Here is a 20,415-nt window from a genome sequence, read left to right on the forward strand (position 1 = left end):
ATCAGACAAAAAACATAATGAAGGCTGCTGGGTTTTGCTGCAAAAATAAGAAACAAGAGTAACAAAAGGGGTGTTCACACGGCAACTTTTACTCCGGTGTAGCACCGGGGCTGCCCCGGTAGAGCGTTCACACGGTACAAAGTTATACCGGTGTAGCCCCTGAAAGCTGCTTAAACCGGTACAAATCTAACCCTGCTCAGGAGGTGGTTTAAGAAATTTACTCTGGAGTAAATGCTAGTTTGCAGGGCAGCACCGATATAAAATGGGACGTCTGAACGCTACAGGGGTAGACTCGCTACGCGTGAGAAGAGTTGATTACATACGGGCATTGCATAATTTGCATCCTGGTATTTTGCGCTTCCAAAATGGCGAATATCAACAACAACAGAACTGCGTATCTTCATCCACGTTGTTTTCCCGGTGCTTGGTGATGCCATGACAACCGTCCCCATGGCCATGAACGACACGAAGTCGTCGATTTGTTGCCGAATGAATTGTAGAATGCGTTGTTTTCGTGCTCTCTTGTACTTGCGCAACCTTTCCTTTCTCTCTTTTACCCTTTTATGGTGTCTGATAGACCACAACGTAGAAAGTTTGTCTGGAGAAGTATAAACCATGGTTTTTCAATATATCAATCACAAACAAGGCGGGAAAAGGAAGTACATTTTCACGCATATTTCATTTCCGCATTATTACTATCGTATAGCACGGTCGCAAAAACTGCCGTGTGAACGCAAGTGGGGCTGCACCGGTGTTAACATGCTTCTCTCTAGTCAGCAGGTTTGTGACGTGTGAACGCTCCACAAAATTTACACCGGTGTAAGATATATCGCAACAAAATACATCGGTGCAGCATCGATGCAAATATGTGCCGTGTGAACACCCCTTAAGTCTCCAGAAGAACTGTGGCTGTTTCTGCAAGATGCTCAGTAAAACTTACCAACTCATTTACTTTCAAACTGCTCTAATTGTACCTCAGAATTTAAGTAGTGAAATAAAGTGCCTTTATTTCACTATTTTTGAAGGGATCTTTGCTTGACAGACTTGTTTTGCATGTGTCTAAGACCTTTGCACGTGTATATACACACACGCAACTAATACACTTGTGTACAACCCCAAATCAAAAAAAAAAAAAAGTTGGGATGGTATGCTGAAATTAAAACTGAAAATAATGATTTGTAAATAATCTTTGACCTGTATTGCACTGAAAATAATACAGCAACACATTCATTTCTTAATTTACCTCATGAATTTTATTATTTTTTAAAAATAACACTTTTAAATTTTGATTCCTGCAACACATTTTGAAAAAAAAAAAAGTTGGGACAATAAAGTATTTACCACTTTATAACGTTGCCATTCCTTCTCACAGCAATTACAAGATGTTTAGGGACTGAAGACACCAAGTGATGACGTGTTTCAGGTGTTATTTTGTCCCATTCTTCCTGCAAACAGGTTGGGCAAGAGTACGGGTTTGTCATCATGCTTTTCGTTTCACAATTCGCCACACGTTCTCTGTTGGGGACAGAGGGGACAGGCACCCTCTTCTTCCCCAGCCCTGCCTTTGTAATGTGTGCAGAATGTGGCTTTGAATTGTCTTGTTGAAATATCCCTGGAAAAGATGTCGTCTTGAAGGCAACATATGTTGCTCCAAAACCCCAATGTCCTTTTCTGCATTAATGCTACCTTCAGAGAAGTGTAAGTTACCTTTGCCAAGGGCAATGACACAACCCCATACCATGACACACCCTGACTTGTTGCTGATAACAGTCTGGATGGTCCTTTTTGTCTTTGGAATATAAGGCTTCCTTTTTGCGCAGTGACGTTTTAATTGGCATTTGTGGATGCAACGCTGTATTGTAGTGCTTGACAAAAGTAATCCCGAGCCCATGTCTTTATATCAGCTATAGATGAATGACGGGGGCGGCACGGTGGTGTAGTGGTTAGCGCTGTTGCCTCACAGCAAGAAGGTCCGGGTTCGAGCCCCATGGCCGGCGAGGGCCTTTCTGTGTGGAGTTTGCATGTTCTCCCCGTGTCCGCGTGGGTTTGCTCTGGGTGCTCCGGTTTCCCCAACAGTCCAAAGACATGCAGGTTAGGTTAACTGGTGACTCTAAATTGACCGTAGGTGTGAATGTGAGTGTGAATGGTTGTCTGTGTCTATGTGTCAGCCCTGCGATGACCTGGCGACTTGTCCAGGGTGTACCCCGCCTTTCGCCTGTAGTCAGCTGGGATAGGCTCCAGCTTGCCTGCGACCCTGTAGAACAGGATAAAGCGGCTAGAGATAATGAGATGAGATGAGATGAATGACGGTTCTTGATGCAGTGCCGTCTGAGGGATCAAGGCTTGCACCCTTGCCCTTTATGCACCAAAATTCCTCCAGATTCCTTGAATCATTTAATGATATGCACTGTAGAGGGTGAAACATACAAATCCCTTCATATCTTACTTTGAGGAATATTGTTTTAAATGCTTTAATCATTTTCTCATGCATTTGTTGACAAACTGCAGATCCCCGGCCCATCTTTGCTCCTCAAAGGCTAGGCCTTTTCCGGATACTGATTTTGTACCAAATTATGATTAGTCACCTTTTGGCTTCGCCTGTTTCAAATCACATCATTATTTAATTGTTTTACCTCCTTACTAGCCCGAAATTGTCCCGTCCCAACTATTTTTGGAATGTGTTGCAGGCCTGTAATGCAGGAATGGATGTATATTAACAAATAAAATGAAGTTGACCAGACAAAATATGAAATATCTTGTGTTCATACTGTCTCCAGTGAAATACAAATCAAAGTAAATTTAGAAATCACTGCTTTCTTTCTTTTTTTGTGTGTATGCATTTTCCAGACCATCCCAACGTTTTCTGATTTTGGGGTTGTATGTCATAAAACCAGGGCTTTGAACCGGTTCAAGGAACGAAAACGAAAACCGGGAACTTTTTCTATTTCACATGGAACAGAAACGAAACCAGAAACTTTATTATTTTTTATGTTCCGGAACAGAAACGCTTATTAAAAATAATGGTAACCGGTTAATACCGGTTTTTATTTCGTTCCTCAAAGTTTCCGTAGCCTACAAATAAAATAGCCATTCTTCTCCTGCGCAAGTTTCTATGACCCGCTGGGGTTCACTTCCTGTGTGACGTTCGCTGACTGAATGGCGAGAGTGGGAAGGTGGACTACTATCACTTCTCCATGTGATAATAAGTGAATTACTGAGTGTCTGAGCAAAGAAGAGCCTGAACGTTGCAACCTCCCTACTGGCTGTTTGTAAAAGTGTATCAATTGTTGCCCTTCCCACGGGAATCATTGCGGGCTCGAGAGACGAGACCTGACGAGTTAGTTCGTTGGTAGTAGAACAAAATGTCTGGACACAAATCGGGTTTTCAGAAAAGGAAAGAAAATAAACGGAGGGTCGAAAATACAAAAAAGGAGGCAGAAAATGCAAAACGAGTTTTAAGGTAGGACAAATGGTTACTTTTCTGAGGCAGCCCGCCGTGGCTGCCTGCAGGCTTATTTATTATAGCCCATTTAGTTAAAATAGTTGATATAAAATGTTTATAGTTATAGTTATGTGATGGTTGTCCTGATTTAGACTGGTGTTTTTTTTTTGGGGGGGGTTTGCGCGATGTTGCACCCGGGTCCAGATTAGGGCAGAACCGGCCCTGGCTACATTTCAGGTGTAGTTTGTTTTATGTATGTATGTACTTGCATAGATGTGTACTTGGTCTTCCAATATGGCGCCTAACAAAATCTCGCGGCGCGGTGACGTCATGCGGTAGCCCTCTATAGGGCCTGACTAGCCTTTGGTAACACACTAAACGAATTATCTTTCATTTTTGGCACTTTTTCTGTTTGTGTAGATGGGAAGACATACTGAGAATCCAAATCGCCAACATTTGAAATAATAATTGTTTTGAATTATTTCTTGTCTTATTTAATGAAGGTTGTAATAGAATTAGTCTACATTTGGCTTAAGCTGGATGAGACAGAGACATAATTTTATAGCCATTTGTTAAACCGCTGACAGGGAACGTAATTAACCGTTCCGGGAACGAAATTTTTTTGTTCTAACCGGTTCGGGAACATCCATTTAATGGTGGAACCCAAAACCGGAAACGTTAAAATTCCGTTTCTGTTCGGAACGAACCAATAGGAAAAAAATTCTGGTTCAAAGCCCTGCATAAAACTGCTGTTTATTAAAATATAGATTGGGTGTACTAGTATCATTCTAGTACTCTAATAGTAATAATTCTAATACTTAACACTAGGACTTATTCTTATTGTAATTATTCAAAAAAGCCTGGACTTGTATATGTTGATGTTAACAAAGAGTTTTAGTAAATTGTCTTAACACAGTTATCACACAAGCCCAGTACATTTTACTTGCCTTCCAAAATCGATTCTTTGGAGTCATTTCGAATACCAAAAAGACACTGTGTATGGTCTTACTGTTAGTTTTGAGTGTTCCAGGTTCACTGCTGCGACTTCCTGCCTGATTAATGGCCTTGACAATGAAGATGTACTTGGTGCCACTCTGTAGGCCATGAACGGTGTAGTGGTTCTGCTTGATATTAGGAACAATCATCCAACTGTCAGCAGAGTTGCAGAGACCTAGATAGGGAAGTTAAATGTTTCATTGTTCATGTTATATAACCTAATGCACACTGAATACACTCATTTCTGATTCTCTAGAGACCAAGTGTCAAACTCAAAGTGGAAACTTACAAAAAATTATATTGAATATATACTGAAAAAGAAAGGATGAAGATACAGTTATGTGCCAATTCTTCTAAAATCTCATTCTTACAAACATGTTTTTAAGATTAAAAAAAAAAAAACTATACAGTTTATATGAGGGATTGCAAAAGACTATTAATTTTTACTGGTCAAACGATACGTCTGCATTTATGACTCACCATTTCACTGTTTCTTTGACTGCCCGAGCTTTTTAATACCCTTACAGTAGCGACTGTATGAATGAATGTACGAGTCGATTCAATGAATTTATATAACCTAAGTTCTGAAGGTAGAATATGTCATGGACATTTTTTTCCTGTTTCTGTTTTCATTTCAATATCCTGCCGTACCTTCAGAGCTTGGGTGTAAATCAATAGAACATATAATTTATGGCCCTTCAAAGGCTCACAAAAGTAATCATGTGGCTCTTGGTTGTTTATTGATCCTGACTGTAATAAAAATTTGGAATAGAATCCACTCATCTCTCCAGATTATAGCCTGTCTTAAGGGTGTAATGAAGAGCAATAATGCAGATGCTGCTGCAGTGGCTCTGATAATGTTAAGCATTGATTCTATTTTTGAGATTCAGTTCATTCAGGCTTGGTAGCTGGGGTGCTCATTCACATTGTATATGGATCAAATGCATATATTGGATGGAAAGATAGTGCATTATGATGCCATGATATATACTGGGCAATATACCACTTGTATTTTTCAGATGAGCAACAGCCGGGACATGGAAATTCAAAACCATGACATAAATCTCTATATATCACTTGCAAGGAAATCAGTGAACTGTTTTGATAAATTTGGGTACCTTTTTGTTTGTGAATGTGTCTATATAATAAAAAGAACATCACAACTTAGCCTGAAGATATGAGCTAGCAATATGCTAACAATATTGCATGCTATCAAACCAAATGAATGAAACACGCTGGAAGGGAACAGAATATGTGTTTTTATTCCATTGAGAAAGTGTCTTGCATGTATAATAATTGCCGATATTTCACTCCAATGTCACTCCCAGTGTCTTCCCATTGACTAGACACGTGTTGTCAAAATGGTGAAGCGGTTCAAAATTAGAATTCTTTTGATTAACTTGCATATTTTTTGTGGCTGTGTCCATAAATATAAAGATCATCACACAGGTGTGCGAAGATATGAAGTTTATCTTCTCGTGTTAAAAATAGTTTCAGTCATTCGCTTTGCTCACTCATGAATATATACATCCACCACTCGAAGATAAACTTCATATCCTGTGTGTGTGTGTGTGTGTATTAGGGCTGCGTACCTAAACGTAACATCAGGTACAGGTACCGGTACAGAGGTTTAGGTACAGGTCCGGACCTGTACCTGAACAATTTGACAAATTCTTCTGAACTTCTTCAATAATGACAGAAACATTAATAAACTGTTGACAACTTGTCAGTATCTTTATTCAAAGAAAACCGAACATAACTAGGTTTCCTGCCTCACTTCTCAGTCACCCTCTCAGTCTCACACTATAGTTAACTTGGGACAAAAAGTCATAAGTTGTCTCACAGCGAGAAGTGACTACACTAGAGTACTACAGACTACGCGCAGTCCGCGGCCTTTAACTTACGCGGCAAAATTACACAAAGCAACAAAGGCCGCCAATGCCAGCAAAGGGAAAAATGGCTGACCTGCTTTTGAGTCTTTTTGACCAATCAGAACGCTGGATCAGCCAAGCTCTCGCAATGTCTCGTGAGACTGTGGCGAGAGGATCTCAAATCAAAGATGGCTCCGATTTCAAGTTTCAGCGCGGCATTTTACGTCTTTTCCAGTGCTAAATTTTCGTCTTTGTGGTAGGATTTACGCATCTTCAGTCACAAAATAAGCAGATACTTGGTGTAAATTTATATCGGTACAGTACCGGTACTTCATGATCCAGTATTTTGGATCTGTACCGAATCGATTTTCACAGTACAGTACCGGTACACAGTACCGGTATGCAGCCCTAGTGTGTGTGTGTGTGTGTGTATATATATATATACACACACACATTCACTGGATATGAGCAATCGCACGCACTGATTGGCTATTCTACTACTAGGATATCTGCTCATATACCGTGAGTAGAGAAAAACAAAATGGCGGCACACATCAAGTCAGATATATCACTTTATCAAAGACATAGAAAGTGATATAAACTCAAATATGTTTTTGTACTGACTCAATAATGTAGAAGTCATAACATAGAAATCTATCACAAAGTTTGTATGAAAAAAAATAGGGTGCCTTTTGCACAGTACTTGTGTGTGTATGTATGTATATGAAATTCTTGATATGTCTTACTTACTGACAATGTTTGACTGGCCAGTAAAGATGGTGTACTGAAGCTCATAAGAAACTACAGAGAATTCATCATCAGATGTCCAGTGCACAGTGATGGTGTCATAGGATGCCGTGCAGAGCTCTTCTCGGATACCTGGAGGGCTTGGTGCTGGAATAACAATCATGATGAAAAAACAACAAAGAGGATTCTGCTTTAACTTAACGAATCATTTTAAAACTTAACAAAGAGAGAAGCAACACAAGATGAAATACGCACATTTTCTATGAAAAAAGGAAAAACTCATTCATGCCACAGTGATGATATTTGGGTTATTTTGACCTGACAGTAACAGGTTGAAGTAATTGCAAGTTAAATTAAAGGACCAGTGATGGAATTAAATTAATTATAGCGCCATTAACTTGGGTTTTACTCAAAATCTATAAACCTGGAGCACTTTGTCATTACACATAAAAGCATCATTTAATCATTTGGACATTTATTAACTTTGAGTGTCTGAAGACTGATGATCCCTATTTGAGTCTCACTACTTGCTCTCCACTTATTCTCCTTTGATTGCCCTTCAGCTCTATGGTGTGTATTTTATGAAGGAACTGCAGCTCATTTGACTTAAAAGCTGTGCTACACTCTTTCTTGTCATGTTCACTTTACCGTAGCACATTATTCTTACTGCTACTGATTTTTAAGCATGCAATGCCTAAAGACTTCTCATCACTAGCTTAGTGAGCTCTTTGTCTGAACAAGGAACTGAATACAACAGAAATATGAGTGCATCTCAAAAAATTAGAATATTGTGAAAGTTTTTTTTGGTAATTTAATTCAAAAAGGTAAACTTTTATGTATTTTATATTAATTGCACATAAAATTACATTCCAAGCCTTTTTTCTTTTAATTTTGATGATTATGGCATATAGCTCATGAAAATCAGAAATCCAATTTCTCAAATGATTAGAATAGTTCTTAAGAGCCCATGTTTATCTTCCTCTTGAGAATACTCCATAGATTCTCTATGGGGTGCAGGTCAGGTGAGTTGGTTGCCCAATCAAGCACAGTAATATCATGGTCAGCAAACCATTTGGCAGTAGTTCTGGCATTGTGGGCAGGTGTAAAGTCCTGCTGGAAAAGGAAATTGGCATCTCCATAAAGCTTGTCAGCAGATGGAACCATGAAGTGCTCTAAGATCTCCTGGTAGACGGCTGCGTTGACCTTGGACTTGATAAAATACAGTGGACCAACACCAGCAGAGGACATGGCACCCTAAATCATCACATACTGAGGAAACTTCACATTGGACTTCAAACACCTTGGATTCTGTCCACTCTTCCTCCAGACTCGAAAAATTTATATTCATCTGAAAAGAGGACTTTGGACCACTGAGCAACAGTCCAGTTCTTTCTCTTCTTAGCCCAGGTAAGACACTCCTGATGTTGTCTCTGGTTCAGGAGTGGCTTGATATTAGGAATGTGACAGTTGTAGCCCCTTTTCTGAAGATGTCTGTGTGTGGTGGCTCTTGATGCACTGACACCAGCCTCAGTCCCCTCCTTGTGAAGCTCTATCAAGTTCTTGAATCGACTTTTCTTGACAGTCCTCTCAAGGCTGCGCTCATGCCTGTTGCTTGTGCACCTTTTCCAGCCAACCTTTTCAGCAATGACCTTCTGCGGCTTACCCTCCTTGTGCAGGGTGTCGATGATCATTTTCTGGACAACTTTCAAGTTAGCAGTCATACCCATGATTGTGGTTGTGTGTACTGAACTAGACCAATAGATACACAGTATTTATACTGTTTTACTCAAACTCGAAATGAAATATTCTCATAAATTGAGATACTGGATTTCTGATTTTCATGACCTATAAGCCATAATAATCAAAATGGGAAAAAAAGGCTTGAAATATTTCACTTTACATGTAATGAATATATGACCGTTTACCTTTTTGAATTAAATTACAAAAAATAGCATTTTCATGATATTCAAACTTTTCTGAGATGCACTAGTAATAGAAAAGTAAAATATTGGAGCATCTTCATCACACACAGTGTAAATTATGAATCTGTGATTTTTATCTCATGACTAGTCATCTAATTCTGCAAACAATTATTTTTATAATCAAATAATCTGTCATATGTTTTGGATAATCAATTAATCTATTGGTTATTTTTGCTGCAATTACAATAACTAAATGAAATCAAAATTAAATAATTTTGAATATAGTCCCTTTTTGTTTGTTTGTTTTGTGATTTATTTCTCCAAATGGTACTAAATCTGTTGCCTTCACATCTACATGGCCTTACCATTAAAACCAGTCGAAACTTTTAATCTCATTAAACTATTAAACTAGTATGTCACTTATTTACCTTCTTTCACTGAACCGTTGGAAGTTTATGAAGCAGCTTTGATTACATATCATCATCAAATTGTACAGTCACTTACCAAGCAGGAGTTTTGGGGTGTTTTTTCTTTTAAATAGTTGTGCATCATCAATGTGTTGCTGTCTCGTGCGTTGTGCAAACTGCATTTAATCATGCTTTTGTGTTTAGAATTAAAACAAACAAACAAAACAAAAACCCCTGTACTTTTACCATTCAAGCTATTGCCATCTTTTACTGCTCTCTCATTGCCATTGTTATTAAGTTCAATCTGTGCCATATATGCGATAGTAATTCTATGGTACTCGACAGATGCATCATTACTGAGATTAAATGAGACATGTCAGCAGTCAGAAATGATCACTGAGCAAAGGGGAAAAGCATGCAGCAAGGGTGACTGCATACCAGTGGCGGCTGCTGGTTTTTAAAACAGGGGAAGCCCATTTTACGTATTCATCGTAAAACCTGTAGGCCGGATATCAAAGCATAGAAAGGTGTGCCCCATTAGCATAGTGAACTAGACAACCCCACCTAGTGGCAGAAAGTATTTTTGCTTGTACATTTCATGTTATAGTCTGGCTTGCCAGGCTAGTGCCTCATATCCTTAATCAAAAATATCAAACATCCAAAAATCACTGGCTATTCAACGAAGAGCCTTGAACATCATACCCTGACATGCAACACAGAGTCTTTAACACAACACCCAGCTGTGCAACACATCCTTGAACACATTCTGCAACACAGTCTGGAAATTCATAACCAGGTAGGCTATGCAACACACAGAACCTTGAATATTATACCCAGGTATAACCTATAACACAGAGCCCACCATTCTCTTAACATTACTGAACAATATACACACTTCAGATTCATGAACATTATATGATGCACACTATTTATACACAAATTCTGCCCTCCGCTCCTTTTCCAGAAAATGGTCTGTGACCCTGTCATACCAGCTGGTTGTGCTTTCCAGAGACTTCACCAATTTCTGTTAGCAGCTAGCACTGCAGATCCCAATAAGGCTCAAGCTAGCCTACAACCAGATTGAACTACAAATGAAATAAACGAGTGAATTCACGAATGATCAAACTGATAGAATGGATGAAAGTTAACGGAGCACAACGAGTAATATTTACATTTATTTACAGAGTAATGTACAGAGACATCAATGAGAAGAAACGTTTATACGAAAAGAAAGTCGGACAGCACTTTGGCACACGACTACACTTTCTCGACATCCGCTGGGGACTCACTGATCATACTTCCGTGTTCCTCGCCGACGTCGAAGTACAGAGCCCGCCCTCCTCATGTCTTTCAAACACTACCTCCAATAATCCTTCATCAGCCCGGCTTCTTGTCCCTCCCACTGTCTCGTTTAGTCCCAGAGAAGCCCGGCTTCCCTGGAAGTGACGATTTTGTCAATTTTAACCAATAACAGCTAGCCGAAATTGGCTGTTCAGAGCCGTCTCGTAGACTGCAACAGATACCCGGCTGCCAGCCATAGAGCCCATTGAAATAAGAAAGGTTACAGCCAGTGTTGCCAGATTGGGCGGTTTTAAGTGCATTTTGGCGGGTTTTGAACATATTTTGGCTGGAAAACATCAGCAGTATCTGGCAACGCTGGTTACAGCCTGGCAGCAAAGGTGATTCTCGTAGCGAACTGCAAGTTCGTCAGACATCACTCAAATAAGTTACAGGATAGTTATGAACGTAAATACAATCTTGGGCATATATTATGTTATGCAAGTTATTGTTTTAATGAGAATTCAACGTCATAAATGGCGCAGTTTGGGGAGAGAATTTTAGGGGAAGCTCGGCTTCCCTTGTTGTCTCTGAGAAATCGCCCCTGCTGCATACATTTTATTTATTCCAAAATAAAATCGGCACTAATCTGCTTTTTTCCACCACTTTTGATGATTTAATAATTAATTAATTAGTAATATTCTAAACCGAACCCTTACTTCCACCTTCTGACTTGTTAACATCTAAACAGGCAGCCTTTCTGTTGCAAGTGTAATCACATCAAACATCAGAAAAATGTGATCTCAGTTACTTTGACCATGGCATGGTTGATGGTGCCAGACAGACTGGTTCAATTGTTGAAACTGGGCAGCTGAATATTGGAAGACCAGGCAGCCTTTTTTCCAGTCTTTACAGGTGAACCTGTGCCGACTATAGTCCTTGATTCCAGTTATTGGCTGACAGGACTGGAATCTGATGTGGTACTCTGCTTTTGTAGCCCATCCACCTCAAGGTTTGGCATGTTTTGCATTACATTTCAGGCATTTAGCAGATGCTCTTATCCAGAGCGACATAAACACACCCAGAGCAGCCTGGGGAGCAATTGGGGGTTGGGTGCCTTGCTCAAGGGCACTTTAGCCATTCCTGCTGGTCCAGAGAATCAAACTGGCGACCTTTTGGTCCCAAAGCTGCTTCTCTAACCTTTAGACCACGGCTTCCATGGCTTTTGCATTTTGAGATGCTTTTCTGCTCATCACGGTTGTAAAAAGTGGTTATTTGAGTTACTGTAGCGATCTGGCCATTGTCGTTTGACATTCGTAATCAATAAGCCATTTCAACCCTCATCGCTGATGCTTGTTTGATGTTTTTTGTTTGTTTTCACACCATTCTGTATAAGCTCTAGAGGCTGTTGTGCATGAAAACCCCAGGAGATTAGCAGTGTCTGAAATATTCAAACCAGCCTGTCTGGCACCACAGTGAGAGTCGCTGAGATCACATTTCCCCCTATTCTGATGTTTGATGTGAATATTAACTGAAGCTCTTGACCAATATCTGCATGATTTTAAGCATGGAACTTCTTCAACATGATTGCCAAGTGCATGAATATGCAGGTGTTCCTATAATGTGGCCGGTGATTTGTAGATAATTTATGCTGGAACAATATATGTGCAATTACCTGTGAGGTAATCAAGACTTTCTAGCATCTTCTTCTCTCTGGTAAAATCCAGTGCGAAGGTGTCAAATGTGTCTGTCAGATTAATCTCAGGTATCAGGACCTGAGAGGACGCTGTAGCCATCGAGACTCTGAAAAAGTAGAAGTATCAAGTACCGAGTATTCTTTATCCATAATATTTGGATATAACGTTTGTTGATAGTGTTCATATTAAAAATCTTTGCTCACCGCTCTGAGATGCTCTTGGCAGTCTGGAGGAAGCGAGCATGATCGGTTTCTTTCAGCGTCTGGTCTGCTTGAGTTATGAGAGCAGATGATCGCTCTATGCACTGTTTGCAGTTCGCGATTTGTTGTGCTAGTTTACGCAGTCGAACCGTCTACAGACAGAAAGTGTTACTTGAGTCCAGTAATTACCATCAATCCACCTAATGTCATGAAAAATCTGGAGGAATTATAATAACTGAAAGAAATTTCATCTGATTCCAAACACAGAAGTATTTGCAATAGTGAGACTCTTTTATTACAGTACAATGTAGGTATAATGTAATACAGTAATGTAAGTATATTGTGATGTATAGTTGCTTGGGGAATTAAGTGAATGTGATTAATTAATCTGACTGTCAAGTCAGTTAGCAGTATGTTTTAGGTACGAATTAACATTTACTCTAAAGAGAGATTTACTAACCCCATTTCCAGAAAAGTTGGGACATTTTCTAAAATGCAATAAAAACAAAAATCTGTGATTTGTTAATTCATGCGAACCTTTATTGAACTGACGAAAGTACAAATAAAAGATTTTCAATGGTTTTTCTGACTAACTTAATTGTATTTTGTAAATATAAACGAAGTGAGAATTTGATGTGTGCAACACACTCAAAAATAGTGGGACAGAGGCAAAATTAGACTGAAAAGTTTATAAGATATTCAAGGAACACTATTTGGAAGATTCCACAATAAGCAGGTTAATTGCTATCATGACTGGGTATAAAAGGAGCATGCACCAAAGGTTCAGTCTTTGCAAGCAAGGATGGGTTGTGGCTCACTCCTTTGTGTCAAAATTCGTGAGAGAATTGTTAGTAAATTAAAAAAGAACATTTCTTAACACAAGATTTTAGGTCTTTCAAAATCTACAGTACATAATATTGTGAAAAGATTCAAGGAATTCAGAGACATCTCAGGGCATAAAGGGCAAGGTTGGAAACCACTGTTGAATGTGTGTGACCTTCTAGCTGTAAGGCAACACTTCCTGAGAAACCGTCATGCTAATGTGACAAATATGGGCTCAGGGGTACTTTGGAAAACCGTTGTCACTTAAGACAGTCTGCCATTGCATCCAGAAATGCAACCTGAAACTGTGCTACTCAAGGAGGAAGCCATTCATCAGTTCTATGCAGAAATCAAAGGTGAACACAACCATCCAGTTTGTTATCAGAGAAAGGTGCAAAAGCCAGCATCTGTGATGGTACGGGGGGCATCAGTGCCCACGGCATGGGTGAGTTGCATGTGTGTGTGAAGGTACCACTGATATATTGGGGCATATATTGGGATTTTAGAGAGATGTTTATCAAAGTGACATCTCTTCCCAGGAAGTCCATGCTTATCAGCAGGACAATGCCAGGCCTCATTCTGCATGGGCTACAACAGCGTGGCTTTGTAGACAGAGTGTGTGTGCTTGACTGGCCTGCTGCCAGCGCTTGACTGGCCTGCTGCCAGTGCAGATCTGTCTCCGACTGAGGATGTATGGCACATCCTCAATACAATTAAATATTGTACAATTGTACAATACTTGATTGTACAAAATACAATTAAGTTGGTCAGTAAAGCTATTGAAAATCGTTTCTTTGTACTTTTGTCAGGTAAATAAAGGTTTATGTGAATTAACAAATCACACATTTTTGTTTTTATTCATACCTGCAAACTAGTCGCTTTTCGGCGAAATTCGCTGTTTTGCAAACAAAATATGTCATTCTCGTGATTCATCTAGATCCGAAGAGTTTTTTTTTTTTTGGGGGGGGGGGGGGATCAGCGGTGGATGGGACTTTCAGTAAAATGGGATTGCCATCTTCACAAGAGTCATTTGGCCAATCACACGCTACTCATTTGGCCAATCACAAACATCCAAGTCAATCCATCTTTCCCACGGCAAACTAAACCTTTGCCTGACTAAACCATAGACCGTAAACATACGACCTGCGTCAGAGACGTCAGAGATCTATGGACACTAGCGACAGACTTGAGGTAAGTCTCGTTATCTCCCAACAATGTAATATGCTGTGTAAATTAAACTTGGTTTCTCAAAGATAATCCTACTTTAGCAACGTTACGTGTGTCGTGACATGAAACCTTTTCCAACATGTTTAATGTTATACATAATGTAAAGTTTTTCAGCTTGTATGCTAACGTTAGCTAGGATGTCAGCTACCATCAGTGAATTGTGTGTTAACGTTAACCTTTCATGCCAGTCGGTTCAGTTCGAATAATTTTTGTGAAGGCTATTTCTACTGTATCCGTACTGTTATCTGATGATAATGCGACATTGTCACAAGATGAGGAATGAAAACGAACACGTAACATTAACGTTAGTACACTGGCGTTTTTTAAGTGATTGAAACACCGTCTCTGGCGGATCATTTAACATGGATGGATGTAGTTAGAGTTAGCCTTTACAAACGTTTATGGTAACAAAAAGGAGCCCTGACCCAGCCGGTAATATTTGATCAATTCTCTTCCAGAAAGAGGGAGCTTAAAGAGGAAGATGCTGTTTATGTAGTAAAGCTTGATGCAGGTCTGAGGTGCAGGTGGAGCTGGGCCTGGCTAAAAATTGAGGTCAAGACTGAAGTGAAGGGAGTTCAGCACAGCTTCCCGCTGTCACAGTTTTTTCATAAGATAGACAAAGCCGGGTATGCCAAAAAGAAATAAATTACAGCAACAAAGGCTCTCATGCTCTTTTGGCACACTGCCAAACAGAGGTGCACCGTCAAAAAGTGTGCACTGTTATGACCACATCCAGTGTCCTTCCAGTCCCAGAGCAAAGTGCTTCCAAGGGGCCTGATGTCATGAGGGAGCGAGTTAGGGTGCCTGTACCATACCTACATTTCAGTGAGTTGCCAATGCAGAGGTGTGTATACGTAGATTAGGCTAAATAGGCTAGGCTTGTAGTTTTCTGTAATTCTACCATTTCACTGTTTAACAGCTTACTTGATATTTGCCAGTAGGCTAATGTTAGGCAAAATAGGAGTAGACTAGCCTACATTACCAAAAAATATTGTACATTGCATGTTTAGTTAATTTAGAGATTAACTACCGTAGCCTAGATCATGTCTATTGGAATGAGGATCCGATCTTAACAACTTTGTAATAGCAGGAAGTTTGTGAATATTAAACCAGCTTTAATAATGTAAATATAATAATAATAATAATAATAATAATAATAATAATAATAATAATTTCTTTGTTTAGGCAATGGTTCTGGCTACTCTTGCTGAATATTCACTTCCTTTCACCTTTGCACCAGTGATGGTGAACCTGGCCCAAGTGCTGGCTGAAGACAAAGTAGCCCTTAGTGGGCTGAAGCTAAACTGGCCATGGAACGGCTTGTCCAGGCCAAAAAAATGAAGAAATGAGATTTACTATTAGTAAATTACTCAGCTTGACATTGTTGTTACTTGATTGTGGTTGATTTTGTTGATTGACCATCAGCCATTTTGCACTGATTGACCAAAAAACAAGGTTATGTTAATAAACAGGTTTTTTGTTTACCTGTAGCTATGTTGCACCTTTTTTCGGAGAGGGGGTGGGCTCGGGTTTTGGTTTACGTTGGGGGGGGGGTAAAAAGTTTGTCACTTTTTTCAGACCTTCTGAGTTTGCAGGTATGTTTATTGCGTTTTGGAAAATGTCCCAACTTTTCTGGAAATGGGGTTAGTAGGTCATGAGGTTAACTTGCTGATTAACTTGCCTTCCCCTCTTTGATTTTGGCACCAATAATTTGCCAATGCCAGGCCTCATTCTGCATGGGCTACAACAGCGTGTGTGTGTGCTTGACTGGCCTGCTGCCAGTGCAGATCTGTCTCCTATTGAGGATGTATGCCACATCATGAAAAGGACAATCAGACAACCATGACCACAGATTGTTGAGCAGCTGAAGTCTTTTATCAAGCAAGAATGGACAAAAATTCCAATCGCAAAACTGCAATAATTAGTATCCTCAGTTTCCATATGACTAAAAAGTGTTATTACAGTGGTGCTTGAAAGTTTGTGAACCCTTTAGAATTTTCTATATTTCTGCATAAATATGAACTAAAACATCATCAAATTTTCACACAAGTCGTGAAAGTAGATAAATAGAACCCAGTTAAACAAATGAGACAAAAATATTATACTTGGTCATTTATTTATTGAGGAAAATGATCCAATATTATATATCTGTGAGCAGCAAAAGTATGTGAACCTTTGCTTTCAGTATCTGGTGTGACCCCCTTGTGCAGCAATAACTGCAACTAAACATTTCCGGTAACTGTTGATCAGTCCTGCACACCGGCTTGGAGGAATTTTAGCCCATTCCTCCGTACAGAACAGCTTCAACTCTGGGATGTTGGTGGGTTTCCTCACATGAACTGCTTGCTTCAGGTCCTTCCACAACATTTCCACTGGATTAAGGTCAGGACTTTGACTTGGCTATTACAAAACATTAACTTTATTTTTCTTTAACCATTTTTTGGTAGAACAACTTGTGTGCTTAGGGTTATTGTCGTGCTGTATGATCCACATTTTCTTGAGATTCAGTTCATGGACAGATGTCCTGACATTTTCCTTTAGAATTCACTGGTATAATTTAGAATTCATTGTTCCATCAATGATGGCAAGCCGTCCTGACCCAGATGGAGCAAAACAGGCCCAAACCATGAGACTACCACCACCATGTTTCACAGATGGGATAAGGTTCTTATGCTGGAATGCAGTGTTTTCCTTTCTCCAAACATAACGCTTCTCATTTAAACCAAAAAGTTCTATTTTGGTGCATCCATCCACAAAACATTTTCCCAATAGCCTTCTGGCTTGTCCACATGATCTTTAGCAAACTGCAAATGAGCAGCAATGTTCTTTTTGGAGAGCAGTGGCTTTCTCCTTGCAACCCTGCCATGCACACCATTGTTGTTCAGTGTTCTCCTGATGATGGACTCATGAACATTAACATTAGCCAATGTGAGAAAGGCCTTCAGTTGCTTAGAAGTTACCCTGGGGTCCTTTGTGACCTCGCCGAGTATTACACGCCTTGCTCTTGGAGTGATCTTTGTTGGTCGACCACTCCTGGGGAGGGTAACAGTGGTCTTGAATTTCTCCATTTGTACACAATCTATCTGACTGTGGATCGGTGGATTCCAAACTCTTTAGAGATGGTTTTATAGCCTTTTCCAGCCTGATGAGCATCAACAACACTTTTTCTGAGGTCTTCAGAAATCTCCTTTGTTTGTGCCATGATACACTTCCACAAACATGTGTTGTGAAGATCAGACTTTGATAGATCCCTGTTCTTTAAATAAAACAGGGTGCCCACTCACACCTGATTGTCATCCCATTGATTGAAAACACCTGACTCTAATTTCACCTTCAAATTAACTGCTAATCCTAGAGGTTCACATACTTTTGCCACTCACAGATATGTAATATTGGATCATTTTCCTCAATAAATAAATGACCAAGTATAATATTTTTTGTCTTATTTGTTTAACTGGGTTCTCTTTATCTACTTTTAGGACTTGTGTGAAAATCTGATGTTGTTTTAGGTCATATTTATGGAGAAATATAGAAAATTCTAAAGGGTTCACAAACTTTCAAGCACCACTGTAAAAGGAAAGGTGTTGTAACACAACGGTAGTAATGCCTCTGTCCCAACTTTTTGAGTGTGTTGCAGGCATCAAATTCTAACTTTGTTTATATTTACAAAATACAATTAAGTTGGTCAGTAAAACTATTGAAAATCGTTTCTTTGTACTTTTGTCAGTTAAATAAAGGTTCATGTGAATTAACAAATCACACATTTTTGTTTTTATTGCATTTTGGAAAATATCCCAACTTTTCTGGAAATGGGGTTAGTAGGTCATGAGGTTAACTTGCTGATTAACTTGCCTTCCCCTCTTTGATTTTAGCACCAATAATTTGTCTCCTCTCCTGAATTATGCTGATCAAGATGTCGCATTCTTCCATCAGCTTTCCTTCCTGTCGTGATGCATTCACCTAATAAAAACACACACCCAGAAATGTATTTTAGGAAAAACATAGCACTGCTCAGCCAAAAACGTCACTTATATCAAGCTGTCGCATGTTTCAGAAGAATTCTTTTAACGGTCTATACGTGCAGTTACTTTAGAATAAAATGATGAGGGGAAATAAACTCTTAAAGCACTAAAAAATTCAGTCCTTCTGAGTCATGTTAGATTACTCTGTATTGTGTGTGAAGAACTGTGAAGCTGTTATGTTTTGCAGAATCATAATGGTAAGGATGGTAAGGTTTTCTTTTTATTCACAAAACAGGTGAAACCAGATATAATGGGATACATGTTTTTTGTCTCTCTTGAGAGAAATACATATATGCTACCACATTAAATATATTTTTTTAAACTTGCAGTATATTAGGAAATAAGCAAAGCTATCTTAATATATCTAGTATTGCATGAATTCACCCATATGTTTTACGCTTCCGTATAGTTTTTCCTTCAAAGATGAAAAATAGATTGCAAGGAAAAACATAGTTTCCACTATGCTTATTCAATTTTACATTATATAATAAAAATTTAGTTGAGTAGTTGATATTTTCATAGATGGTGCTTTCTTATACCAAAGCGTTTCTTAGATTTTAAGTTAATCTATTTTTAAAAATAGTAAAAATGAATGAATAATGAATATAACTTCAACCATGTGAAACCACCTTTTTTTTTTTCCAGTGCTTGTCTTCATGGGGTGTAAAAATGATGTGTTGAGATATGAAAGAGGTGATTGTTAAAGGTTTGTGAGACCTTTGAGGTGTAATAACTTCTCTCTGGCTGTTTTTTTTTACTATGTAAAAGAACTTATTCAGTCATGGTTCAGTTCTTTCAACACACTAATTAAGCTCCATGACTTTTGAACATGACCATCAACAGTTTCACCTTAGAGTGAATTTTTTTTTTTTTTGAGTTGTGCTCATTTTTTCCCATGTCTTTCACAGACGTGTTCTGTCTTCTGGTTATTAATAAGGCCTAAAAGCCTTTAAACGACTCCAGTGGGGAGAGTTAAATGATTTGGTAAATAAATATTGAAATACTATGCATTCTGATTTGAAAATAGGAGTTATAAAATACTGCTTTATAAGACAATATATGTATTTGTACATTGTGATCACTAATTTCTCGCTAGTTCCTTTTTAACTGTTTGCTTATAATATTGACCCAAGCCATCTAAATTTGATTTAATAGCAAGATTGGGTTTCACATTTTTAAGACTCACACATGGACAGGAAAAAGCTCAATACAGAGAGAGAGAGAGAGAGAGAGAGAGAGAGATGTAGGTCATCACTAAGCCTTCGTGTGGTTAATGTGATGAAATGGTGCTCGACGGAGCCAGAAGTGATTTGTTTAACCCTGAGGAGATGCGGCTTGACAAAAGCCCACATTGAAAGGCAGACAGAAAGCCACAGAAAGTGGTAGGTTGTTTTTTATTGTAAAATATTTATCTAAATACACAGTTCCTGTCCATGATATTTCTGACCATAAAACTTTAAGTAAGGGCAGCACGGTGGTGTAGTGGTTAGCGCTGTTGCCTCACAGCAAGAAGGTCCGGGTTTGAGCCCCGTGGCCGGCGAGGGCCTTTCTGTGCGGAGTTTGCATGTTCTCCCCGTGTCCGCATGGGTTTCCTCTTGGTGCTCCGGTTTCCCCCACAGTCCAAAGACATGCAGGTTAGGTTAACTGGTGACTCTAAATTGACCGTAGGTGTGAATGTGAGTGTGAATGGTTGTCTGTGTCTATGTGTCAGCCCTGTGATGACCTGGCGACTTGTCCAGGGTGTACGCTGCCTTTCGCCCGTAGTCAGCTGGGATAGGCTCCAG

General features: G+C 39.3%; 1 protein-coding gene across 3 annotated transcripts in view; it reads right to left on the reverse strand.

Annotated features, from left to right (window-relative positions):
• mid1 (midline 1) overlaps positions 1-20,415 on the reverse strand; it is a 65,301-nt gene that overhangs the window by 7,636 nt on the left and 37,250 nt on the right. For all 3 annotated transcript variants that reach the window (XM_060898729.1, XM_060898730.1, XM_060898728.1), the window contains 5 exons: positions 18,462-18,569; positions 12,564-12,712; positions 12,339-12,466; positions 7,060-7,203; positions 4,452-4,613 (listed from right to left, as the gene is read on the reverse strand). In XM_060898729.1, the coding sequence (XP_060754712.1) occupies positions 4,452-4,613; positions 7,060-7,203; positions 12,339-12,466; positions 12,564-12,712; positions 18,462-18,569 (691 nt within the window). The remainder of the gene's footprint in view (positions 1-4,451; positions 4,614-7,059; positions 7,204-12,338; positions 12,467-12,563; positions 12,713-18,461; positions 18,570-20,415) is intronic.

The sequence above is a fragment of the Neoarius graeffei genome, chromosome 18, assembly GCF_027579695.1.
Source record: "Neoarius graeffei isolate fNeoGra1 chromosome 18, fNeoGra1.pri, whole genome shotgun sequence".
NCBI classification, from domain to species: domain Eukaryota; kingdom Metazoa; phylum Chordata; class Actinopteri; order Siluriformes; family Ariidae; genus Neoarius; species Neoarius graeffei.